General features: G+C 38.7%; 1 protein-coding gene and 1 pseudogene across 1 annotated transcript; one reads left to right on the forward strand and one right to left on the reverse strand.

Moving 5' to 3' along the window:
- Nucleotides 1-1423: 1423 nt before the first annotated feature.
- On the forward strand, nt 1424-19004 carry LOC122653597 (annotated as a pseudogene).
- A 4061-nt stretch (nt 19005-23065) lies between these two features.
- Nucleotides 23066-24360, reverse strand: LOC122656631 (transcription factor bHLH87-like). The gene has a single exon (XM_043851237.1). It carries the CDS (start codon nt 24185-24187, stop codon nt 23066-23068), a length of 1122 nt encoding a protein of 373 aa, XP_043707172.1. The 5' UTR covers nt 24188-24360.
- Between the last annotated feature and the right edge of the window lie 3455 nt (nt 24361-27815).

The raw sequence follows: 27815 nt of genomic DNA on the forward strand, positions 1-27815 counted from the left end.
CACAAATACTAGCATATAAAAGAAGCACGGGAGAGAGATTCTCGAGCAACCTTCTTATCTTGGCGTATCAATAGATCCCAACTATTCAATCACTCCGCCAATTTTGGTATTCTATCCGATGGAGGAATATAGGATAGAGGACTCCCGTACCAAACTGCTTTGGCGAAAGGACATTCGAATAGGAGATGATCTATCGATTCTTTAGCCACCCCACATCTATGACAAGTAGGATTTATTAGAACATGGCAAGAAGAAAGGCCTTCACCCGATGCTAAACCATCGTTACAAGCTCTCCACATGAATGATTTTATTTTTGGTAGCGTCTGTAGAGACCAAATCCGATTCCAAACACTCGTAGGAATTTGATCCCATTGATGTAAGTGAGAAGTGGAAGGACCCAAGGTCGCCCTTTCCTCATGGTTCTAGATCTTTTTGCTATTATGAGATATAAGGTATTCCTTACTTTAGAAAGTAACATAGAATATAAAACCATGATGAATTCCATAGTATTACTTTTTCAAACTCCATAAGATCACATGTAAGCTTCTCAAAATGACGACTAAGAATTAATGAGGAAGAAACAAACAAACCCATTATATGATTTTAGTTTTTTTTTTGGTAAAAGAGCTTCTATTGATTGGACCGTGTGGAATACATGGAAGGCGGATTATAGTTATTCGACAACCACGGAGTGGAGAGTAGCCAAATTGTCGTACACGGGATAGACAGGGCCTTCTGGGCTAGGGTATTAGCTAAACAATTAGCTTCCCTAGAGATGTGACTGAAAGTACAAGACTGAAAACACGTAGACAAATAAGAAATGTCATCGATGATGGGAACCACGGATAGTGGAGGAAGCGCTGAGGGGTCCAAGATATAGGATATCACACTCTCACAATCTGATATGATTTTGGTTATTATCATAAAAAAAATAGTTCATAGAAACAAAATTAAAAGTCCATTGGTTAAAATCTACATAAGAAAAAATACCATCTAAATACATCAAACCACATTCATATACTTGAATACATGAAATATAATGCGTACCAATAGTTTTTGTTCCATCTACGTATCTAACCGGTATTTCGGTAATATACCTTTGAAAATCCCATCCTATTTATCATTCCGTGCCAAAATCAAATCTCAATGTTGTCCCACATCTATTAATGAGACGATTCTGTACCAGATTTTGGCGGGAGTTCCCGGTCCTGGTCCCAAATTGACACCCTTTATTCACGGAGATGATGGTTCTATACGTCCCCGTGGTTGCACAAGCAGTGTATCCCAATTCCCAAGTTCCCAACGGCCAGTAGGGGGGTTATGTCGTATTGGATTTTTTCGGAGTCTCGGTTCTCTCCTCCCCTCCTCCACCGGCCAAGATAGAAACACCGTTCATTACGTTGTTATAATTCTAATTGAAAATCCTCGGATCTGAACTCTGAACTTTCAAGTTGTTACTGATTTTTTCACGGAATCTACACCAAAGTACATCTACTTTTCTCCTTGCGTGCGCGTATTCTGTGTTTTTCTTTTCGTATTTTTATTATGTAATAATTATTCATGAAATTCAACATGATTTCCTTGCAGAATATTGTATTCGACAGATCTAAGCCGATCCTCTATTTCAGACTGAGGTTAATTCCACCTTTTAATTTATTTATCGTCTCTCCTTGCTGATTCAGAAATGGATTTCATGAAGGTTTTCGATCAAACAGTCCGAGAAATGTGAGCCATCATATACATATTAATGCGTTTCAGTCGAAATTTATCTATGCTTTATTAAAAGCAACCAAAAAAAATGTTAATTTTGTTCTTTTTTTTTTTCCGGTTTGGGTTTCAATTTTCTGCAGAAAGAGGGAGGTGAATATTAAATTCCTTAAGGTTCCTGAGATCGAACAGAAGGTAAGCTGCCAATCACCGAATCAAATCATTGTTTATTGCGTCAATGCGCACGTTGCACCGTTTCTTTTTTGTTGGACCATGTTTTTATAGTTAAGAACAATTTTTTTTTAATTCTTCAAAAATTACATATTTATATGCATCTGAACTGTAGGAATGAATGAGTTATTGTAATTTAAGTTCAATGTGGTGGTGGGTCTTGCTTATTGGAATTTTAATATACCCATTGAATTTTCACTTAGTTACAGATCAGAACTATGTGTGCAAGCTTTTGGGAAGAAACCCCTGCGCTTTTTGTTTTGCAATTTTGATCTTCAGGAGATTGATGCAATCATAGCTGTTGTCTGATCCCTTGTACTACTAACCTGGGCTTGATCTTATTGGCTATGCACACTTATTTGCCGAACAAGACTCTCTCTCTCTCTTTCTCTGTTGTGCAAGCATTAGGCATATTATCTAGTAAACGAATTGTATAAATTATGAGAAAAAGGTTTATTGAGAGTGATATGCATCTGCTTAGAGGCAAAAGAAGCAGGTGGGGGAGTCTGATATCCTTCAACATATAAGAGAAATCTGCCTATGCAGATATGTAAGACTCAACTGTACTCAACTAAGCCAATACAGATATGATGTGAGTCTTTAATTTCAGATGGTAAAGTGAACGTTTAGTCCACACATCAGTAATGGAGTTAAATCTCTAGACAACTTTCTTGTAAGGAAGAAGATAGCACTTGTTGACGAAATAGAGGAAAGGTGAGAATGTGGGAAGACAATTGGTATGGGAAAGAAGAAATATATGAAGACAGTGTGGACATTGAAAAGCAACGGAGTATTTTCTTCCAAATCACTGTTATTTTTCAGATGACTATCATTGGATGTCCCAGGTAACCCAAAGAAGGATTCTTTTCCTTATAAGATAATCTTATAGAAGTCCAGGTTCTCCCTAAATGCAAAGCTTTAGATTGGGAGATTGCTTGAAGAAGGTTATGATTAGTGGTCACTGTGGTTTCCCTTCCTCATGTTTGTCTCATTTGCAAGGAAGATGAGGAATCTATAGACTGTCTATTCCTTTTCCGCTTTTTTCTTAACTTCTTTGGTGACATTTTCTGATATTGTTCCGTATGACTACTAAAGATGTCATGATCATTTGGACAGTTAGCTCATTTCCCCAAGGAATGCAAGTGTTTGTGGAAGAGCGTTGATAGCACTATTTTGGTGTTTATGTGAGGTCCATTGCTTGGCTATTCCAGGACGGATTTAGTTCATTCAGTTATTTACAGTACCACTACAAAGTTACTTTCAGGTTGGCTGTTCTGGATTACCTTAGAAACGTCAATCTTTGGTTCCGACACTAGGATTGAGTCCTTTGTTCAATACTGGATCCCAACTGCTAGTGTTGTTGCAGACTGGTCCTCCCCCCCCCCCCCCCCTTGTTGTTTGATATGCACACTTTTGGAAAATTGAAGCATCCCGTTTGGTGGTCTGGTACTCGTAATGTTTTGCTTTCAAACCCAGGGATGATGTTGGTCCAACAAGAGCAGGGACGCTTGCATCATCTTGGAGATTGAATTATTCATATGGAAGGATTTGAAGACATAATTGTACAAGGGTGGTTAAAGAAACACGTTCAGTTGGATGTGTAAACAAGACTGACCTTCGGAGATTCTTCCATCTCATTACATGATGTCATATCTAGCTAACTCGTTCTCTTCAAGGTGAAGATCAGCTAATAAGTTGGGTGATGATTTCTCCTATCAAGGAGCAGCTCAGCCTAAGTTTTGCTGTGGGCAAGGGTTTTCCTTGATTGTATACTACGGTTTTTGAGTTTATCTTGTATTATTGTATTCTCATCTTGTCCTTCAACAAAAATTTATCAAGAAAGGGGAGAAAACTTGAGCTTTATCTTAGTCTCTTTAGACTTGTCCTATAAAAGGAGCCTCCCTGTTAGTCTCTACTGTTCATTAGTGGAGGGATGGTGAATTTGGACTTGATTTTTGAAGAAAATTGGGGATAACCGGATAAGTACATGGAGGAGTGTGTAGCCTGCAAGAGTTTTAATAGTAAATGCTCTATGTCAAGAAGTTGGAGTTGACCCCTGCTGAAATCATTTAGCCAATCCCTAATCTATAAGGATCTTAATATGTCCTCAACAAACTAAGTGGAAAGCTGGTAATACTACTGTTGTGGAGGGATTTATAGGGATCATAACCCTTGATAAGTAGTTTTGCCTTATACAATCTTTTAACTAGAGGGTCTTATCTTGCCAATCAGCGTGTACCATGTGAAAAAGAGGAAACTATCACCTTTTCATTTTTCTCCATTTCTTGTCAGAGAGCTGGTATTATTTGGTATTTCTTCATTTATTGGTGTGCTTTTGTGGGAGAAAGGAAGCATTCTTGGGCATTAGTATCATGTGCAATGTTTTGGGGCATGTGGAAGGAGCCCAGATCTTTCACAAGAGTATACAAATACTTATATTTGTTAGTGAAGGAATGGGCATTTACTGTTAAGGAGATTTGCAACTTCTTATTTGAGAAAGGAAGCATTCTTGGGCAGTACTGTCATGTGCAATGTTTTGGGGCATGTAGAAGGAGCCCAGATCTTTCACAAGAGTATACAAACACTTATATTTGTTAGTGAAGGAATGGGCATTTACTGTTAAGGAGATTTGCAACTTATTATTTTGAATCCCTTGGAACTTTTTCTAATTCTGGATGTAATTGATGTACTTTCTCCCCCCCCCCCCCCCAAGCCAATTGGGCAGTTGTTTCTGTTCTTGTAAAGCGTCAAAAGGCTCATCTCTTTTTTCCCCTTGGTGGGAACCATTAGTAATGTAATACTGTAAATGAATAATCAAAATAGCACCAAACAGAATCGAATCCCAGAGAACATCAAATTAGATTAGGGAGAAATCACATAGAACAAAATCAAGAGATCAGATAGTCTCTAAACTCAGGTTGTTTAGCAGACAAGGGGAAGAACACTTGCTGAAATTCTTAACTCGATCCAAACGCTATATCATAAGTTATGAGCCAATCCTAGTAGCACTAGGAGAGGGGTATATCCATCAATTCACCACTCAAAATAGAAATCAGAATATAGAAATATGTTGAACAATCGATTCTGAACATTGACCATAAAAATCAGCTATGACAGATCAGTAAAACCAAAACTTGAATCAATATATAGATGCAGAAAATATTAGTTAAGAAATAAGGGTTAAATTGGAATAATGAAATAAATCCAGATCATCTGGTTTGATCTACGACAAATCTGGTTGAAGGTTTCGTTTAGGTTTAAGAACAACTTCTTAAAATTTGAGGATGATCCGATGGCCAGATTCCCTCAACTGAAATTTGAGTAAAAAAAGTCTTGCATATGAATTCCGGATCAAACTAGGAATTGCAGAAAATTCAGAGCAGAACTTACTTGAATTAATGGAGAAGAAGGAGGAAGAAGAATAATAACAAGAGAAAAGACCTGGGCTTCACACCGCAAGGTGGTTGGAAGGATGGAACACCAACCAGCCTTTATCGAACAAAAGGTTCTTCACCAATGAAGAAGAAGAACAGTCAAAGGTTTTCATTAATCAAAATTCAAGTACAATGCTCAAAAACATACACTGACACTAAAAAGGAAAGGCCTATCCCAATCCTTAACTAATTATGTAACCTAAACTGACTAGGAAGCGGTAATAATAAAGAAAACTGACTCAAAACAGGACTGGACTTGTAGAATCCTAATCCAGTCTAACTAAAACATTTAATAGCAATTAAAATAAAGAAATAAAGACACTTAACTAAGTAATCCCGTCTGCCTAGCTTTTACCAACGTTATAGGCCCATTACAATGAAAACTATGGGATCTAAGACCCAACAGATACATAATCCAACCCAAAACTTATTTCTAATAAAATGAGCCCTTTTAGGTGATTTATCTACTTCAATTAGTGAAGCATCTTATGTTCAGTTCGTTTGTATTTCGGGTATTTCCAAGTGAATTAGGGCATTTTCCTCATCCTTCATTTGTGCCCATGCAGGAAGTATGGGCCCTCTGTGGGCTTTCATACTTGAGCTCAGTTTGCTTGCAGCAGTTGAGGCAATTCAGGGTTTTCTGGCAGTGGAGATCTTTTAAGGACCATGATGGCATCACTGTTCTAGTGTGCTCATGTTGAATTGGTTCTGTGGATTCGACAATTGCTGACTTGAAATGCATTGACATTGTTCCTCACATGAGGCTGGTCTCACCTGCTGGTACAGGGCCCATGGAGAATATCAAACCTTGTTACACTTGATAGAGCTTCACGATTGAATGCTAACGTCCTGTTCACACGTTGGCCTTGATCTATTAATTCATTAGCAAACGAACTTGCTAAGTGTCATAGTTTTAATGAATACAATGTTTACTGGGTAATATCTATTGGTGTGATTTTATATGAGCATAGTTGTTAGATATAATTAATGTAGATGGGGTTTAGCTAAGAACCACTAATGTAGTCCTAGATAGGTAGGAGACCTACTAGGAGCCAAACAACAGGATCAAATAACAAAAGGGGTTGCTGGTTCGAATGGACAGCACTAGGATTTAGGTCATTTCCTAGGGTTAGGGTTGGATATTGGGAAAGGGGTTTATAGGGTATTAATGGGTAAGTCTAGGGGGTCAATATGGTATAAAAATAATAGGATTTGGGAAGGTTTTAAAATTCTGCAGTTCTGGACAGAATTGTGTTGCAGGTTTTGGGTTTTAATGGAGTGAAGGAATGGAGGGGATAAAGTGGAGACTAAGGGCTAGGGTTAAGGTCGAATGTGGGGATTGGTGTGGGGAATATAAGCTGGAAGTAGGGTTCGAAAGTGATGGCTAAAACTGGAGTTATGGGGGAGTCCTAGTGGGGGTAAGAGTGCAGGTTTAATGGAGAATTAGGGTTTGATGGATGGAGGGGACTATGGATTAGGTCTAAGGGAAGATGAAGGATGATAGAAGAAGGTTTAAAATAAGAAAATAGGTTCAAACTCACTGTATTGCAGGAACAATGGTAGCAGCTTGATGATTTGAAAGAGCCTCCCGATCTTCACAATGCAAGGAGTCGCAGGAGTCCACCTACCCTTCACCACCTTGAGATCCACAAGGATATACACTCACAAAGAGCAACAGCAATGGCAGCAAGCATAAAGCTAATTTTTATTAATCAAATTCGTATGTAATGCTGGCCTCCCTTACAAACTTATATAGAAGACTCAAAAATAGACTTAGACACTAAAAAGGAATGGCCTAACCCTATCCCTAACCTATTAGGTAACTTAAACTAACTAAGAAACTAGAATACTAAAGGAAATAGACTCAAAACATGGTTGGACTTATAGAGTCCTAATCCAGCCCAACTTACATCACATGACCACTTAACCAAGTCAAATGATCACTTAAATTGAACCAATTCGATGCAACCAATTTGAACCAGTTCAATTAAAAAACATAAAAATAAACTAAGTATTGGGCTAATCCCGTATGCAACCTATATACCCATATTTTAGGCCCATAAAAGTGGTCTATTACATTAGAACCCATGGGATCAAAGGCCCAACATGTATGTGACCCAACCCTAGACTTATTCCCAATGAAACAAGCCCTATTTGGTGATGAATCTGCATCAACTCTCCCCAACTTGAAAAAATTCGTCCTTGAATTTTGTAGTGATGAGGAGGAATCAACATGTGATCACCAACTTTGACCATCCCCAAACAGAATTCCAGTAAAGCAGGAACATTGGGGATAAAATCTCCAAGGCGTGGAGCTTTCTCTTCGAAGAACCATGGTGGCATAACAAACTCTATGTGTTCGTTTTCTGAATCAGCAACAACTGTGAATGTCCTGTCCATAGAGTCTTCAGTGTTAGCAACCTTCGCATCTAATATTTGAGACACAAGCTCCACCTCTTCAAAAACAGCATCTTGAATGCCAATAATTTCTTGTGGAGTGTTCTCAACCACCACTTCATCTTCCATGTCCTCAGCCTTGTATACTTTGCTCTCTTCAGTAGTTTCTTCTACCATTGTGTTTTGGACCTCCACATCAATTTGATGGCTGAGCTTCTCAACCATGATCGTAACTATTGGTGCAGCGTGGTCTACTTGAGTTTCTTTAGCTATAGGTTCTTGAATCTCTTCAACACAAACTGCCTTAGTAGAATCTTCTGTTGGTGCATCCACCATTGGTGAAACTTCAAACACAGTCGATGCCACTTGCGTTTGAGTTGACATGTTCGGCAATCCCTGTGGCTGTACAGTCGATGTGGTCAACTTTGGTTGTAACCCTTTTAGAATAAAACAATGGTATAGACGGTGTCGATCAGGTAGGACACACGAGTTGTTTTCAGGTTCAATCCAACCTTGTCGCGTGTTTAACCAATCACCACCTACTGCAATAAAACTCTTTGAATGTGGTACCGGCTGACACCAAGCACCATCATGGTATGAAGAACACCTAAATTCAACAAAGACTTTACCTGTGGGCATGATGCAAATCTCTCTTGATTGGGACAACATATCCACCACGGATTGTGAAATAATGTTGTTACATCGCCTTTCATCAACAACTAATATAGTTGTGCTCCCATTGGGTAGAGGAACTCGGGTCTTGAAAATGAATGGAGGTGGGTCTTTTGAGGCTTGGTTGGAGCTTCCCTCCGCCATAGCTCTGATACCAATTTAATGTAGTCCTAGATAGGTAGGAGACCTACTAGGAGCCAAACAACAGGATCAAATAACAAAAGGGGTTGCTGGTTCGAATGGACAGCACTAGGATTTAGGTCAATTCCTAGGGTTAGGGTTGGATATTGGGAAAGGGGTTTATAGGGTATTAATGGGCAGGTCTAGGGGCTCAATATGGTATAACAATAATAGGATTTGGGAAGGTTTTAAAATTCTGCAATTCTGGATAGAATTGTGTTGCAGGTTTTGGGTTTTAATGGAGTGAAGGAATGGAGGGGATAAAGTGGAGACTAAGGGCTAGGGTTAAGGTCGAATGTGGGGATTGGTGTGGGGAATATAAGCTGGAAGTAGGGTTCGAAAGTGATGGCTAAAACTGGAGTTATGGGGGAGTCCTAGTGGAGGTAGGAGTGCAGGTTTAATGGAGAATTAGGGTTTGATGGATGGAGGGGACTATGGATTAGGTCTAAGGGAAGATGAAGGATGATAGAAGAAGGTTTAAAATAAGAAAATAGGTTCAAACTCACTGTATTGCAGGAACAATGGCAGTAGCTTGATGATTTGAAAGAGCCTCCCGATCTTCACAATGCAAGGAGTCGCAGGAGTCCACCTACCCTTCACCACCTTGAGATCCACAAGGATATACACTCACAAAGAGCAGCAGCAATGGCAGCAAGCATAAAGCTAATTTTTCTTAATCAAATTCGTATGTAATGCTGGCCTCCCTTACAAACTTATATAGAAGACTCAAAAATAGACTTAGACACTAAAAAGGAATGGCCTAACCCTATCCCTAACCTATTAGGTAACTTAAACTGACTAGGAAACTAGAATACTAAAGGAAATAGACTCAAAACATGGCTGGACTTATAGAGTCCTAATCCAGCCCAACTTACATCACATGACCACTTAACCAAGTCAAATGATCACTTAAATTGAACCAATTGGATGCAACCAATTTGAACCGGTTCAATTAAAAAACATAAAAATAAACTAAGTATTGGGCTAATCCCGTATGCAACCTATATACCCATATTTTAGGCCCATAAAAGTGGCCTATTACATTAGAAACCCATGGGATCAAAGGCTCAACATGTATGTAACCCAACCCTAGACTTATTCCCAATGAAACAAGCCCTATTTGGTGATGAATCTGCATCAACCACTCTACAGTAGGATCGATGACAGGTTGCAGCAGAACATCAGAATAGCAATAAACCAGAATTAGTAACTTAGGAGGTAGAGAGCAAACCGGCCAACAGATGGCTACCAAACTTAGGTTGAGTGGAGGTGATGCTGATCAGGTCCTTTGCTCCAAATTACAGCCAATTCTGATGGCTAAATGTTGAGTTATGAAGAGGACTTGAAATTAGAAACCAGCCTTCAAAATAGAAAGTTAATGGAGAAACCAATGTGGCCAGTTGTTGGGGAAACCAAGCAGAGTCGATTGATGAGCAGGTTGTACTCTCCAGATGCTTCGAATATGGCCCAATAGGTTCGGTAGCTGAAGAGATCTGAAGCCTTGAAGTTGCAGCAGAATCAGTAGATAAACAGAGTCGCAGGGTGCAACAATCTTTCACTTGATTGTGTAAACAGAAGCAGCAATACTTGGTGTTGATTGTGGAATCGATTCAGGTGTTCAAGGAGTCTTCACAGCACTTGCAGCAATCACAGGGTAGCAGCAGTAACAAGGGGGAAACGAGAAGGGCAGGAGAAGAGGATAGAAGAAGATAAAAAGGGGGGGGGGATAGGGAGATTCGGCTCTCTCAGCCAGGCCTTCCAGCCCTTCCAGTCATTCACATGGACAAGAGAAAACTTACAAACTGAAATTAGAAACAATCTAATATACTTTCTAAAACTGAAAATAGAAACTAAACTATGGCAGCATAAGTATAGAATTGTTCTCCACTTGATGGGCCCACAAATTCTTCTAAAAAATATCCCCACACAAGGAAAATATGGGCGGTGACACTGTTCACATGAACAGTGTTTTGGGCCTCTTCTTCTTCATATTTTGTCCTACATCAATGATCCCATGGGGATTGTGTTTTGGATTGTCCTTCCTGCCATGTTGGGCATTTGCAATCAAACAAAATCTATATTTATAAAAAGAAAAGGTGCCTATCGTGAAATATGGGGAATGGCTTGGGATTTTTGTAGTTTGGGTTTTTATGTTACATATCGTGCTGGGAACCATTGAAATTGATGTATCTGGATTGGTATATGCATATGCAAGTTAATGGCTCATTCAACCAACATAGAGCTGTAGAATTGTTCATATTATCTGTGATTCAAAGACTTTGGATTGTGATGTGATTTGTGAAAAGTTTACCCGTTGTCCAGAAAATTTTGGAATCTACAGTTAATTTACCAATCTGAATATAGTCTATTTTGCCTGTTCTGTATTAGCTTCCTATTTTTAACCTTTTATTTCTGTTTTCTCCATAATTAGCTTTCGATAATGAACTTTCTCATGAGGAAATACATGTGAACCCTTTGTTCCTGCTCCATTTATTTTTATTAGCAGTTTCAGTACGTTGCTTCATGTTACGCTCTTTTGACTAATTATCAACTATTCAGGACACTGAAACACTAGGAATTGATGATAGCTTTGTGTGGGTCTGGAGTGGTGTGGTTTAATCAGTCCATGGATAAGTATATTGTAATGGAGGCAAAGCTGAAATGCATGTGCTTCTCATTGATTTCACATACTTATCTTGGTTTTGTGAGTGACTGAGCCTCTTTTCGTTACGCATCGCAGGTTCTGGATGCAACCGATAGTGAACCGTGGGGTCCCCATGGAACTGCTTTAGCGGAGATAGCACAGGGCACCAAAAAATTGTATGACTCTAACTTAAGTGTTTCTTTGAGTACTATCCTGTGCTTATTTTGTTCTACTTTTTGCTGATATATTTTTTCTGGAATGGACAATTTGTTGTTGTTGCATTTGCATGATTATTATTTCACGATGCAGCACTGACTGCCAGATGATTATGACTGTACTCTGGACAAGATTGACTGATACTGGTCGAAACTGGCGTCATGTCTATAAGGTAGTACTACTTTTCCTATTATGTTGTGTGTTTTTGATCTTCAATGATCAGATTCATCATTTTTCAGCTCTTCTGTCCATTTTCCTACATATCCTTTTCTGGGTATTCTTACATTGCTTAAGTCCATAAAAACATCTTCTTCTGTCAGGCATTGGCTGTTATAGAATATTTGGTGGCACATGGGTCTGAGCGGGCACTAGATGATATTACGGAACATACTTTTCAAATTTCAGTATGGATTCTTCTTTGCTACTTCACAGTTTTTATGTTATTTTATATTCTACCTAATCAATGATATGCCAAAGACGAAGTCCTATTAAATTCTGTTTCTCTAATTTGGAAACTTTATATTGTTAAAGTCACTCTCAGGTTTTGAATATGTTGAACCTAATGGAAAAGATATGGGAATCAATGTAAGAAAGAAGGCTGAAAACCTGTTAGCCCTTTTGAATAATAAGGATAAAATACAAGAAGTTAGAGAAAAAGCTGCTGCAAACCGTGATAAGTGAGTTCAACTCTTATTTCGTGATTAGTTATTTAACTTGAACTTCTTCATACTCATTCGTCTGATTCATACTTTCAGAGTCTGTAAATTAACTATTCATTTGCACTTCTGTTTAGGTATTTTGGACTTTCATCATCTGGAATATCATACATGTCAAGTTCAACCTCATCTGGTGACTATGGTAGCAGCAGCTTCTATAATACTGACCGATACAGAGGTATAGGAAGCAGGAAAGAGGGTGACATGTTCAAGGATAGTTACAAAGACAACGACCAATTTGGAGACAAAGAGTTCGGCAAAGATAGCCGTGATACAACACGAAAAGGCATTGCCAGTGAGAATGAAGGGAACAATGTAAAGAAGGGGTATGCATGTTGAGGCATGTTAATTTAGTCTTCTTCTTTATCAATGATCATGACCACTTAAGTGGTTTATAAACCATTCATTTGCTGTGTGTTTATATTTGTTCCCATCCTACTTCTAATAGTTTCTTGTCATTTATCACATTCATTGCATGTTTCTTTTGGTTGTGGTAGAATTGGTTGCTCTTACATGTTTCTGTTGGTATTGGGACTGTAGCTATCAAAAACCAAGAAAAGATAGTTCAGAAAAAAATTAAGCATGCCATGAAAAGTGGGAAATGAGTTTTAGAGTTGCAAGTGTGCAATAATTGGTTTTGCCTGTGTTAAGTGTGCACATTGAATTTCCATGTCCCTCGTGTTCATACCTGCTCCGTGCAACACCCTTATACTCATACAACACTCTCATTATAAATCTTCCTCGTTTTAATAATTTGGTGTTACTATTATTCAGAGTTGTAAAGGTGACGCCTAGGCGTCCAGGCGCCTTGGTCACCTTGTAGGTGTCACCTTGCGTCCAGGCCCCTTCCAATGCCTTGGGTCGCCTAGACACCGTTACAATTATGTTGTTCTTAGTTTATTAAACTATAAAAAAGGGAGTGCCCAGTGCACGAGGCTCCTGCCAGTGGGGGCTCTGGGGAGGGTCATAATGTATGCAGCCTTATCCCCGCTTTGCGGAGAGGCTGTTTCCTGACTCGAACCAGCAACCGCTAGGTCACAATGGAAAAGGTGTTAAATTACTGAATGTTTGCCTCATGCCTATGCATACCTCTGGACAATGGATTCTCAGCAGTTGTCAATTTGCCCTAATCATATTTTGTTCCTCTATGAGTGTGTCTGTGTGATAAGTTGCTGCACAACATCTAATAACTAATCACAGATGTTGATTTTTGCAGCAGGGGTCGAGACGCTTTGTCGTCCGGTACTTCTAGTGCATCATCAAAGTTAAATCATTCTGATGACAAATACTCTGCACCTCCAAATAATCTTGATGATGATTTTGATGATGATTTTGATCCCCGAGGAACTTCCACCAGTACCACCTCAGGTAAGCATTTTGAAGTGATATCTAATTATTGATTTGTTCTACATGAGCAGAAGGAAAAAGGGGGATAGAATGCTTATGTGTACTAGTGTTATATTTTGTATCTGTTGTGTTCACCATCAGCATGTTCTGATGGTAGTTGGCATTAACGTTTTAAAGATTTTCTCTAAGCAAGGTTCCCCCTTTTTTTGGTTCTATTACTAGATAAGCCAACAACCATGCAGTCCATGCTTCGTGATGCTTGTTTAGGCATATCTTTGTAATTGATTTCTCAACTGAAATGTTTAAGAAATGCAGATAGAAAACCCTTGAAAGATTATAAGGAATGATTGGCATCACTTGCATAGTTGCTTTATATCTTAGTAATTGTTTGCCTCTTCATTATGCTATTACTTCTGGAAAAGCGGGGGCTTTATCATGTTTGATGCTAGATGCTGAAAGAGGAATAAAATAGCCACAAAAGACAAGTTTTCAGACATGATTAGATCTCATAAGTGTAAATTCATCAATTTATTGTTTGTAACTGGGCAATCTGTCCCTTTCTTGAACTTAGTATTTTCTTTGCAATTTTGGGGGAGAGAACAAGCAAAAGAAGGGATGTTTTGATAAGTTTTGAGATGGACATTTATTGATTTTCTGTTAAAAATGGATGCTGTGGCACTTTTGGTTTGCGATGGAACTCTAGTGCCTCTGTGATCATGCAACGTCCCTGTCTTAGTTGGATTTTGTGCATCATGCATCTATATTTGCACAGTTATTTGGTGATTTGAGTAGTATCAACACTACTTTGATCACATATCAGGAAGGTCAAAACTAGCATTTCAATATGTGAGATGTTATCCTTTTATGTGACAGGATTAGCAGCTGCAAGTGTTAACCAGACGGATTTGTTTATTGACCTCATGGACGCGCCAACATCTGTGCCAACTCAGATGAATTCAGTGAACACCAATGCTGCGGCAGAGGTTGATCTGTTTGCAGATGCATCTTTTGTATCAGCCTCATTGAATGCAACAGCAGAGGCAGGATCTCAGTCTGAGGTCAGATTTTTTCTTCCTACTCATGTCCTTGGGAGATGCATAAAGAATGGAATGCCATTGTCATTCATCATTTGAGAAGGAGCTAATAAATTTTCCATTCGTGCCGCAATCCAGGTTCTAATTTCCAGAGATAATCAATTCAATGAAAAAAATAAAAATGTGCACTAGGAATGTAGAAAAACCGTTTAAATATCATACAATGTCAAAATGTTACACTTACAAGTACAAGTGTACAACCAAAGTTAAAACACCCCTACGAAACTGTCTCTCTGTTCTATGTCAGTACCAAATAGAGTTCTAGGAAGGCTCGAATCCTTTGGGGAAAAATGGTATTACTAAGTTTGAATCTTACCACAAATTTTGCTCGAATGTGGCAAATCTTCATTGTAGATGCATTGTAGTAGTCCCCAACACTTTGTTCGATGAAGAAATGTAGGTGATTTGACAAAAAATACCATATCTGCCTTTTTTTTAGTCTTTCCTCTAACAGGAGAAATCACTCTAAACTCCCTAAATAGGTCGAAACTTTGACCTATTTCGACCAAAATAACGCTTTTATATGCATATTTTTGTATTGAAACCAAAATTTTGGTCAAAACGCCGAAATTCCAGTGGCCAAAATTTCGGTTGAAACCCTGCATTCCTATTGAGTCGCACCCAGTTTTGTAGATCTCGGTGGTTCGTCCAGAATGCAAGGTTTCAACCGAGATTTCGAACTATGGTTGTGTGTAGGTGTGCACTTGAATGTGTATTTTTCTTTATCTACGATATGGAGAGTACTGGAATTGTGGAGCACTTTTTTCTAGGAAATTTTAGATGATTATTCCAATTTCTCATGCTATATTCCCTGTAAATGTAGCTAAATTAGAATGTCATTGCTGTTCATTGATATTTTCTGGATATAAGGTTGTAGGTATTTTTAAATGATGCTTTTGCATGTGAAACCTGCGACTTACCACTTGAAAAGTCTTTTTTTTTTCTTATAATAATGTTTGCCAACTGGAATGGCATTCTGTCCGTAAATTGAGATTCTTCTGGCATTGAATTACCAGTGGCAGTTATACTGTTTAAGCTCTACCATTTCCTTTTTGAGCTATGAATTCATTGATGTTTCCATTATGATTTTTTCCCCTGATCCCTTCTATAGGAGAATGTTGATCTATTTGCCTCCCGCCCTGCCTTTCCTTCGGCTCCTGCTGCTTCAACGGTGGATTTATTTGCTGCTCCGGATCCAGTATTGCAGACTGAAAGCAAATCTCCAAATGCTGACCTGAGTCAGCCGAAAAACTCAAGCACTGTTGATCCCTTTGCTGCAGTGCCATTAAACAGTCTTGATGGATCCAACCTCTTTGGTGCTTTCACTTCTCATACTGGTCAAATGCCGACTGATTCCACCCAGAACTCTGCCAATGATGGCAGTCTTGACAACCTCAATGCAATACCTTCAACAGAATCTAAGCACCCACCGAAGAAGGATACATTCCAGGTCAAGTCTGGAATTTGGGCGGATTCACTGAGTCGTGGACTAATCGATCTGAATATCGCTACTCGTAAGCTCTCATTTCATAATTCTGATACGATTTTCAGTTACATATTAAGATGTCTTTTTTTATATTTTATGCAACTTTCACACATTGTTTTTCTAGCTCACTTTTCTTTGAATGAATGGCTCAAATTATTGATGTTTTATTTGATTGAGATGCCCCAAAATTTTGTTTTAGCACCTCTCCATATGTTTATCCTCACTGTTCTGTTTGGCTGGGGGAAGTTGAAAAATGTGCTACTAGGATTTTGAAATGTTAGCACCATCTAACACATTAAATGCCATGGCAACTTTTAATTTTTGTGGTTCGCTACTTATTTCGATTAGGGCCTTCATGTGGCAACTCTTTTTTTTTTCAGCTTCCCACTCAAAAGTCTTTGATGGTTGGTTGAATTTCTCTTATCCCACTCAAAAGTCTTTGATGGTTGGTTGAATTTCTCTTAGTTTATCTCTTCCCGTGAAAAAATAAGCAGTTAGTCTCTGAGCTTTTAAAAGTTGTGCTGCTCCTTTGTGTGTGTGCTTTTGGTTGGGGGGGGGGGGATGGGGAATTGACCACGTGCAAAGAAAATTGATGGGAGATGGGGGGAGGAGATTCAGCAATGCTATTGTTCTCTTTAAGTGTAACTTCTACTCTTACTTAGAAGAAATTTGTATCACACGTAGGATATTATGTGTTCATTGTATTTGCATTATGCATTGATGTGATCAGTCAAACCCTTGGTTCATGGTTACTGTTTTAAATTAATGAGCACTATCTGGGGCAAATGTTCTGTTGACGATCTTTTGCTCAAGGGATGTGGTGTGCTATATGTGAGGCTAAATTATTCGAGGAACCTCACTGGCAGCTGTGGTGACAGACAAGACTACACATTTGTGATATCAAGAAGGCAAGTGATAGGTTGATAACAGCAATGCATATCAGGGACACAGTTGGACCATTGGGTTCCACTGGTTGAGATCTGAAGTTAAGGAAATTTTTCCTTAAGATGTTACAAGAATATCAAGTTGTATGGCATAAATGTGGGCCAAGAGAGGAAGTAAAACCTGACAACCTAGCTGTATGCTATTAGCTAACGATCTTTTTGGGGTTAAGTTTTGCAGTTAATTTTCAAGGAATTGTGTCTTCTCTCAGATGGGGATTAGTTTTCTTATTTTATTTTATTTTATGAGAAGTTGGCTTAAATAATGGATTAACTGGCATCTAGTCGGTTTATTACACAAGCAGCTGCCCGATCTTGCTGAGCCATGAGTTATGACTATGTTGTCTGAAGATGCAATTGTTGTTGTCTTTTCTCCATCGAAACGAGTAAAAGTATATGACTGCTATATTGCTATTAGGAAAGTTTATCAGGTATTCAGTGGATGTAATATCCAAAAATTTTGATTATCCATAAATGGAAATCCCCTGCCAGTTTTTTGGAGTTTACGCAGTCCTGTCCTATGTTGGGAAAATGAGACCTCAATTTGATGATTTTATTAAGGGTGTTCATGTGAGGATATTATGATTTTTTTGCAGTGGAATTTGATTTGGTTTCAAACTTTCAATGTTAGTTCAAGATGCTCCCTAATTTATTAGAGAATTCAACAAATGTGGGTTTTAGCTATTGAATTATAGTATGGCTGTTTTTTTGGGTGGTAATAATTGAGGTGTACCTAACCCCACCCTTCCAAAAAATAAAAAATAAAAATAAAAATAAATAGATTCGGGGATTAAATACTATAAAAAAGAAAGCCTGGTCTGGCTTGAGGCCTGATAGATCTTACCCAGGCCTTAAAGCCCCTACTGAGTCTGAGTTTGAGCTGGTTCAGGCTGTGACCTTGGTGCATGCATGTTTGTTTGTTTGGTCTGTCATCTAATTTGATGTATATGGTGTAACATAATGTATAGTTAGTTTCTGTTCTTAGCAATACCAATTTGTGGCTAACCTGGACCTAGGATGGGGTTTGGCGTGGGGCCATGGTATTTAGGGACCCTAAAATTGGTTTGTCTCTTGGTTTAAGCCTACCCAACTAAGCCTCATATCTGAGAATTTAACAATTAATGTGGAGTCTAACAACAATTTCTGCTCAATAAAAAACTCAACTGGGATCCATGTATCGGTAAGGGATGTAAGGCTGTACAGGCATACTTCATGATCAATTTGAATAAGCTCTACTTGTAAGAGCTTACATATTAACTTTGGGAGTGCAGGAATTATTTCTTCTTTCAATCAAATTTATTCCAAATCTGAAGTCTGAACCATTAATTTCCTACCCTGAACTCCTGGATATTCAACAGATATACGCATGGAAGTTGAGAACAAAAATTAGAATGGGGAAGCTTTGAATACTGTGGAGTATCCTGGACATTTTGTCTGAATAGTTTTGAATTTGGTTGTGATAATGTGAGTTTACATGTATAGTTTTATTAACTTGCTTTTTGTTTGTTTTACCTTGCTATTTTAATCCAATCTATAGCCAATTAAGAAGGTATCTCTAGTGGACATTGGAATTGTTGGCACCCTCGATGATGGATTAGATGAGAAGGAAAAGACTCTGCCATCTGCAGCTTACATGGGGAGAGCCATGGGCATGGGATCAGGTCTTGCTAGATCTAGATCGGGGTTCACATCAGGAACAGGTAGAAATGAAAATTTTCCAAACCTTGGCCAACAGCAGCAGTTTGGTAGTTTCAAAAAATGAGTATTTTCATTCTTTCTCCCATTATTCTTTTACTGTTTGGTAAAAGTTGTCTAAGCCTTTTTCATGGTGTGGTGCATATTTTTTTTTATTATCTAATAACAATGGTATTTGGTTTGATAACTGCGGCCTGTTAACTGTGTAAGTAGGGCATCAACCCAGCATTTTGTCATTATGTCTCTATAATGCTTATTTACATGACTTGTCTTTGAGTGTTTAAGATGTCTGGAAGCAGGAACTTTGTACCCTTGACCATTTAACAACTGATCGAAAGTGGATCAGGTTGATCGAATGGGTGACTCTAGATAAACTGCTCTTCGAGGTTGGCCTCTTGAGACCGAGTCCAGTGGATTGGACCCAAACTCAAAGGCAATTCTTTGTCTGAATCCTTGAAGGCAAGGAAAAGAAAGCGACTAGCCTAAACTGTTGAGTCCTGGCAGTAAGTAAATTCAGGAATGGGAAGAAATATGGTCGCCAAGTATTATTCAAGTTTAAGAGGTAAGAAGGACCAAGTTTCCCTTTACCCATGGTGAAAGCACTATGGTTGGATGCCCAAGGGGACAAGTAGTCTCAACCCTAAACCCTAAACAATAGGGGTGGGAGTTTGTGATGGGAATGGTCAAGAATTGGTAAAGGAAAACTTTTGCCTAAAAATATGGTTTAAGGTTCATCACTCGTCGGTAGAACAAACCTTTTCTTCACAACAAAGCTTGTCATCGTATGGTTTTAAAATTGGGACAATTTTCTAGATTTATCAATAAACAAAAGAATTACAAAACAAGTAGGTTTACAAGACAAAGCAAGTGTAAAACAAAGTCATACGATTCATACCTACTTGTTTTGTTAATTAATTTTCTTATCTCGTAGATCTAGGTGTCAATCTCATTTAATTGGAATAAGGCTGAGTTGTTGCGTCTTATAAATCTAGGTAATTTTCCCTTTAGATTTTGGGATGCGATCTTCGGATGGAAATCAGTGAATTGGTAGTGATCGATCCTAATTCTTGTTGTTTCGGAGCTGCAGATTCTAGGGTTTTTGAGATAGGATTATTGGGTTTTAAATTTTGAGGATCCAATTCTAAGGTTTTTGGGATTGATTCTATTCGATTCTGATTCAATCCAGATTGGAGTCTGCAAGGACCGATTTAATCCCTGATTAAGTTTAAAATCCTTGCCTGCCAGCCTTAAATACCTATTAATGTACTATGTTACAGCTTACTTAGAGTTTAAATTTTCTGAGCATGTCCTCTACACCATCCCTTTTTTCTTTTTTTCTTTTTCTAATTATTATGGTATTTTTTAGCTCAAACGGCTTTTGCCATGTCATTATATAATTCTTCGGGAAGTTGTTGAAAAGTAAGCTTTAGGGTGATCTGGCAATGCAAGAGAGAGCTAAAGGGAGTTAGTTTGGGGGGCGGGGGGTTGGTTTAAGGTCGCCCACTCTCCCTCTCCCCATGCTTTGATCCGGAACCCTTTCTACCCTGCCATTTATAATTGCCATGTGGGAGTTTGTTTATGGCCTAAATTTGGACATGCCATCTACATCATGATGACATGATCTAACAGTAGTTAAAACTAAGTTTCTTTCACCCAAAACAAAAAAAAAAGTTTCAAACATATCCAACATATCTAAATGTCATTATTGAGATTCTTGAGGTAGATGGGATGGAAGGGGGAAGGGGGAAGGGGGGAGGGGGACCAGGATCCTCTACAGTATTGGCGGGGTGGCAGTGCACATCCGAAGGCACAACAAAGGCCAAGTTACACATGGCACACATGGCCTCTGCTATGCCGTCGGATGTGCACTACCACCCCACCGGTACTGCAGAGGATTTTAATACGGGGAAGGGGGGACTTTCTATGGGTGGGACGAGAGGGGTAGGCACAGTGTTGGCACAGCGCTAGCATGTAAAGCCATCATCCTAATATATAAAGGGGAAAAAGAACATTGCTTGGTTGCGTGGCTCTTGCCCCCAAACATTAACGTGTGAAATTACCGTCCAATCCCTCCTGAAATAAAAAATCTTACCTGTGTTGATACCCCTATGCATGTTGTGGCTACACAAACAAGTAGCAATCTCTTGCCCTATATAAATAATGGAAAAAAAAAAAAGTATCTTTGAACCGCCAATAGAGATTATGCCAGCAGTTAGTTCCTTTTTCTCTCTTTATCTCCTCTTGCTCCCTATTGTCAAGAGATTAGATCATGTCAGTATGTACAAGTACCGTCCAAGGCTCTCCAAGGCCACTTACATGGAATCCACTACTCCTTTGAGTCCCACAGTGGATTCCATGTGACTGGAACTGGAGGGCCTTGGACAATACTTGTACAAGGACATGATTCGCACTCTATTGACGAACCCTTACCCACCCCACAATTGGTGGGTTTTCTATACCTTTAGCACATAGAACCTTCTCCCACAAATAATTTTAGGGTAAGAGATCGTGCTTAGTCATGTAGCCCCTGTAGCAGCATGGGGGTCAATGAGAGCACACATAGGGGTATCAAGAATTCAAGATGGATGAGATTTTTATTTCAATGGGGGGCGGTGAGCAGTAATTTTGCACACTCCTTTGTTTGGGTGTAGGATCCATGCGACCAAGCAGCGTTTTTTTTCCCATATTGAGCAAGAAATCACAGATCACTGCCTGGTTGGGTCGCCCCTACACCAGCACGGGTTAATGAGAGCATGAGCAGGGGGTATCAACATGGATGAGGTTTTTTATTTTATGGGGATGGGGTGGTAATTTTGTGTGCTCCTGTGTTTGGGCACAAGGGCCACGCGACCAGGTAATTACTCCAGCTTAGCCCATGTGCTCCCTTCAAGGCTTAAGGCACCGCAATTCCCCTCATGGTTTCTCTCTGGTCCTTGTCGACTTGATGGCTACGTTGTTTGCCCTATGACCAGTCTCATTCTCTCCTGAGTGATCAAATGAGAATGAGGGTCAGCCGAAAACCAGTAGTACAGCCATTGGTGTGTTGCATCCATGCAATACTATCTCTCAAAGGCTAAAGCTATCAAAGTCTGTCACATGAGATCTTTGGAATTTGTCAACTTGAATGAGAAAAACTTAACAGGTGAAGTGGAAAATATTGCATTAAAGCCAAGCAAGAGATCTAGGTCTCATCCTAACAGAATTTCCTAATTTTAGCAAACAATCATCAAGTCACAACCCCAAAACAAACCTCTTTCATTCCATCAAACTTCCCTTTTCATCTCTAAAGACAAAAAGAAACCATACAAAGCAGCAAAAATCAAAACATCTTCATCTTCATCAACAAGGACAAGAACAAGAATAACAAACAACAAATTACTAAACAAGAAAATCGATCATGAGAGGTTAGTATTCGATAAAATGTTGAAATGAGCCAACAATAACAAAACCCAACTGCCCAAAAGAAGGGAAAAAAAATATTGGAAACACGTGCTAAGCACTAAGGTTGGGAGAGAATTTCAAGAGCACGCTTGGCTTGAATGAGGGGGACAGGCCCAAAGGGAATGTCTTTTACATTGGTTTGCTAACATGCCCACATTAAAAAAACCAAGCCACCATATATAAAGATCTCCAAGGGAAGTGAGCTTTAAGTAACATTAGAATAATCTCCCTTGTAAAGAATAGATAAAGTGATGACCACTTTTTTTACTTAAAAGTCTAACCCTTCATCTTAATCATAGTGCTATAATTGTTGTAGCTCTCTTTATGAGGAAAGCTTTTCTCATATTTTTTTTTTAAATCCATCTTCTCTCCCTAATTGTTTTTTTTTTTTTTGGGGGGGGGGGGGGGGTTCCTTTTTCTGTTTTTTTAATAACCCTTGATCACAAAAGAAAGTAATAATGAAGACTATGTTAATAAGTTGGGTTTCCTTAAAATGGAGTTGGGCTCATTGATTAAGAATCAGAATTGGATTAGAATTGGAGGTTGATCTCGATTCTGGCCAATCGCCTCAGCCGATCCCCTTCTAAAATCTAGGGTTGGACCCGATTTCATCCGATACCAACTGATTTCAGTTCAATCCGGATCAGAATCAGCCGGGACCGATCCAGATCCAGATCCTGATTCGGCTCTTTAATGCCTTGGTTGGGCTCTGATCATGATGAGGGTGTAAAAATGGGTCATGGACTCTTGGATTGATAGGATGTCATCTTGGGGACAAAGTTCTGGTTATTGGTGGGGATTAAGAATTAAGAAAGGATTTTGAATTTTTGGCATGCATGGGAATTTCTCCACTTTTGAGTGGGATTAGGGTTTTGGGACTGGGAAAAAAGTATGCATGGGAAAAGGATGTCTGTAATTAAATGGAGGTGAAGGGAAGGGAAGGTTAGTGGAGGTGGAATTCACAGAATCAAGCTTTTGCCCCATGTTTTCTAAGGCTTTAATTTGAGACCTCAAGAACTTGAGATAGTTTGCAGCCTCATCAAGCATTGTCGCTGTGTCCATCTTGCTTCCACCAGGGACAAGCCTCTGTAACACTCTAATTTTCTCACTTATTCTCTCCCTCCTGTGCCTTGCAGCCACTGTCTGTGGATCACTAGAAATCCTAACATTCTTTCTCTTGGGCTTCTCCACCACTTCAATTTCCAGATTCACAGGCCTGAATGCTGCAGCTCTATACATCATTTCCTTCATGTGTGCAATGGCCTCAGTGTCAGGCTCATCAACTGAAGATAATAAACAAGAACTGCTTGGCTGTTGGAAGTTTATGTTTGATGATCTTTGATGATCATTCTCCAATCTGGGTTTTTTTAATCTCGACAAGGCCGGATTCTCCGAGATGAACTGAAACCCACCTTCTGTAGTTGAAGAGTCTGATTGGAGAAGATCAAAATACTGATAATTCACCTTCACTTTGTGTCCACCATGTCCTTCCTTGCTTCTCTTATTTGTTGAAGTAGGCCTACCAGTAGTAGTAGTAGTAGTAGAATCAAGAAGCTTAGAAAAACCTTGAGAGACAACATTGCTGGAACTGAAATTCCATAGATTTCTACAATCAGATAATATCATTGAAATTCCATCATCTTCAACTGATGTGTCAGTATTAATGCTGTTAGTTGCCGACAACAAGCAGTCCAGTGACTCTAGTGAGCTGTTGGAGACAACATCAACCTTGCCATCTTCAAAACCATTAACAAGTTGCAGCCCATCAGCAACACCAAAACCTGCAATTACACCACTCGAGATCGGGTTTGGGTTTACAATGTATTGGGCCATTAGAGCATCAGTTATTGTTTGGGGTTCTCTAATTGAGCCAAAGAAACCTTGGGGGAGATCCATCTCATGTTGTTGGTGATTGCTCCATAGGCTGGAGGAAGGGGTCTTGATAGAGGCACCTGGGGGGTTGTTGTCCCAACCCAAATTGTCCATTGAGACAGAAATCTGTCAAGCTCTAATGATCAGAGGAAACGATTCATCTATCAGTACCTGTGACAGAAATCAGAATCACATCCATGAGCAGTGAAATAAGATTTTTTAACATAAAAAGTTAAAGCAGGGTTGCTGATCATGACAGCTCTTGGGTCCAATTATTGGAACTTATAGAATCAAAAGGAATGAAAAGGAAATAAGTAGAAATTTAAGAAAGAGAAACTGTAACAATTTAAACATATATTCATGATATGTACCTGGTTCAGATCTGGCTGCTACCCAGTTCACAAGACTGGAAGAAAGAGCTCAAGAACCAAAGCATCTTCTTCTTTGGTTCTCAGAAACTGGAATATATTTTCTCAACCATCTTTGGAAATTTTCTCTGCAATACTAACAGTCTACTGGCACTAACAATAACCATCTTCAGTACTCTAGATCAAGATAACCATTCCTCTTTTAGGACCCAATGGCAAGTTGGCTACCAGACATTAATTGTACATCCACACCAAGGAAGTGAATAAATCTTTAAGGGAAGAAAAGGAACTCATTCAGCATAAAAGCTTGTACACAGAGACACCAAAGGAAGAGAAGAAGAGCCCAAAACTAGAAGGGCAGGGAAAATTAAAATCGGATTTCTTCAAGAATGATGAAGTTCATCTTGATTCCTTGAATATGATTATAAATAGGAAGGGCTGATGACCCAATCTAATATTATTAGTAAGTAGGTGATACTTAAACATGTAACATATGAGTTGAGAGAGAGAGAGAGAGAGAATCAAATAAAATATAAAATTAGTATATTCTGTAGCAGGAGAAGAATAGAAATTTAAGATTTTAAAAAGATAAGGCTTTTGGTGTCGGCTTGGTGGGGGGTGTTGGAATTTCCTTGCAGATGGAGAGCATGAGATTTCTCAGAAGCATTTTGAATATTTTAATCAATTATCTAATAACAAGTGAGGAAAAGCTTTGCACCTCCTTTCGGTTGCTTATGCTATTCCATGCCCTCTGTAAAGTTCCAGTAAGCAATTCAAAGCAGTACCTGATCACCTGTTGAGAGGGTCACTGTAACCCCTTGGTTAGAAGTTAGAACAGTCCCCTCTCATATATGCTAGAGCTGATTAATTTCCTTTCTAGTGTAAGCAGAGTGACCCACCAAGGGATCTCTCATGTATGATGAAAACTGATCTCATTCTATGAATATAACTAACCTTCATGATAAAAAGAATTGATGTACATCTCTGGGATCTGTGGTGTCACCTTTGTCTGATTAGGCTCTGTTCTTGCTTCTAATTAGGAGGATTACTGAATTACTTCCATAGTTCTTCCATATATTAACGCAGATCTCTACAAGGTAAACCAGCTGAATAAGATGAGAAGAGGTAGATGAAGAACCTAATTGATGTTCCATATATGCAGTAGGAGTTTCCCTTCACCCACAGTGAAGAGAGAATCTCTTAGCCAACCTCTTTTTTTATTATGACGGGACTCTGAAAAGTAAAGGGTATTTCGGACATTTGTCTAGTAGGGGCAGAGTTGTTACATCCCGCCATCCGTCGGTGAAGTGAAGTGTACAAATTAACCTTGTGAAGGAAAACTTTTACCTTTGCATTATGATTTAATTAAGTACTTTGAGACAATGAATGTACTACTTGTACCTCTACATAAATATGATTAGGGTTGGTGTTCTTTGTGGGGAAGCATGACCCCTACGCATTTAAGGGGTCAATGAGCACACATTGGCATCGTGGGGAGTGGGATTTCCGTCTTTCATGGCAGACGGTCATTTCGCCCCTCACTGTGTCTGGGTGTGGGCAATACACTCCCCCACAGAGAACTTTCTTTCATATGTTTATACATATCTTCACGCAACTATGCCTACAGAGAGAGGAGAGAGAGAGAGAGAGAGAGAGAGTACTGTCGTGTTTTAGTAATAGTAAGTAGCAGTAGTAGTAGATATTTATGGAAAAACTACACTTACTATGTATGTGTATCTTGAATTCTTGTACTTCGTTTCAAAGTTTGGCCCACCTTGACATTTTTTGTGGCGATTCGTGTAGTTTGTGATGGTAGCGGAGGGCTTGGGCCGACTTGGAGGATTACCCTGTTTTATTGTCTTGTTGTGTAAACAAGATTGAGAGGTGTGATTTGGGGATTTTTCGTGTTCGGGTTTTCTGGGGAGAGTTATTGCTGTTATTTTTTTTGTGTTCTTGAGAGATCTACATTGTATTTTTCTTCTTTCACAAAGTGAATCATCTTCAGTTTCGCCCGTAAATATAGCATATCAAATTAGTGTGTGAACAGACATACATACACGATTAGCATTACCATTTCTCACAAACATATATATTTAGAATGTACATTTCCTTAGAGCTTACATCATCGTCTGAAACCAAAAGGGATGATAACTCGGGATTTGTTCCTAATTCATAACAAGAATGATGAAACAGAGAGAGATCAGAGACATAGGAAGAGAATGACACAATGTGGGGTGGCCACTGATCACCAATAGCAGTGGTCTATTTATAAATAGTGTTTGTTGTCAAGAATCCAATAAATGTGAATTGGATGTCAGTTCTATGTTTCGTCTACCTCTTCCCGGCCCTTTCTTTTTCGTATGAGAGCGGGGTGACTCCTTGTTTTAAGACCAGGTTCGTATATCAGATTGACCCAAATATTCCCAAACTGAACCTAGCTAGCTAGTCCCATCTATGGAAGAAGAATTTGGAATTCGATCGAAACTTGTCAAAACCACCGAGTTGATGGGTGATTTTAAAAAATTTAGGGTTTCGATCGAAATTCGATGGTTTCGATCGAGATGGTAATTTTGTAAGTTTTGATACTTATGCCAATCGAAACTTGGGAAAATCTGGCTCGAAAGCAATACAGATACTTAAGTATGGCAGTAATCAAGTCAGAAACCAGGACAGACACTTATTTATTCATAATATCATTTAAGTAAATGATTTTGTATTTGTATTTTAATCATTTACTTAAGATATTATTCATAAATAAGAAAATACCCTATATTTGAATCCAATAAAAATAGTTAAAAAATCATATTCCAAAAGAAAAAACAATAATCCCCCAGTTCAAGAATAAAAATTAAATTTTTGGCAATAAGTGCAATTTTCAACTATCTAATATTCGGGTTTTTTTCAAATCTAAAAATCCCATAAATCTTAATATGGTAAAAAATTGTTAAAAACCAAAATACAGTAAAATATTCATTTGTTTTGATGTCGGAAAAAAATATTTTCATTCAGAGTGATTTTGACAGCATTCGCGCACACCAAATTAAGTTTGACCGGTATATAACTCCTTCAATATAAACTAGACTTAAGCAATCTTGGACTTGTTGAAAAGCTATCAAAACAAACCTTTCTAACAAATCCAAGATTACTTAAATCTGATTTATATTGAAGGTGTTATGTTCCGGTAAAATATTATTCGATATCATGTCCAAGAACAATATACAATATCAAACTTGGATCAAAACCACAAGTAATATTTTTAGTGTTCTCTATGTGAAACTAATGCATGGATTGGATTTAAAATGTCAAAAATAGCCAGCACAACAAGAATCAGGGCAAAAAAATAACTTCTGGGTTTTGAAACCAAGGTTCGAGTT

The sequence above is a fragment of the Telopea speciosissima genome, chromosome 3 (genome assembly GCF_018873765.1).
Source record: "Telopea speciosissima isolate NSW1024214 ecotype Mountain lineage chromosome 3, Tspe_v1, whole genome shotgun sequence".
Taxonomy (NCBI): domain Eukaryota; kingdom Viridiplantae; phylum Streptophyta; class Magnoliopsida; order Proteales; family Proteaceae; genus Telopea; species Telopea speciosissima.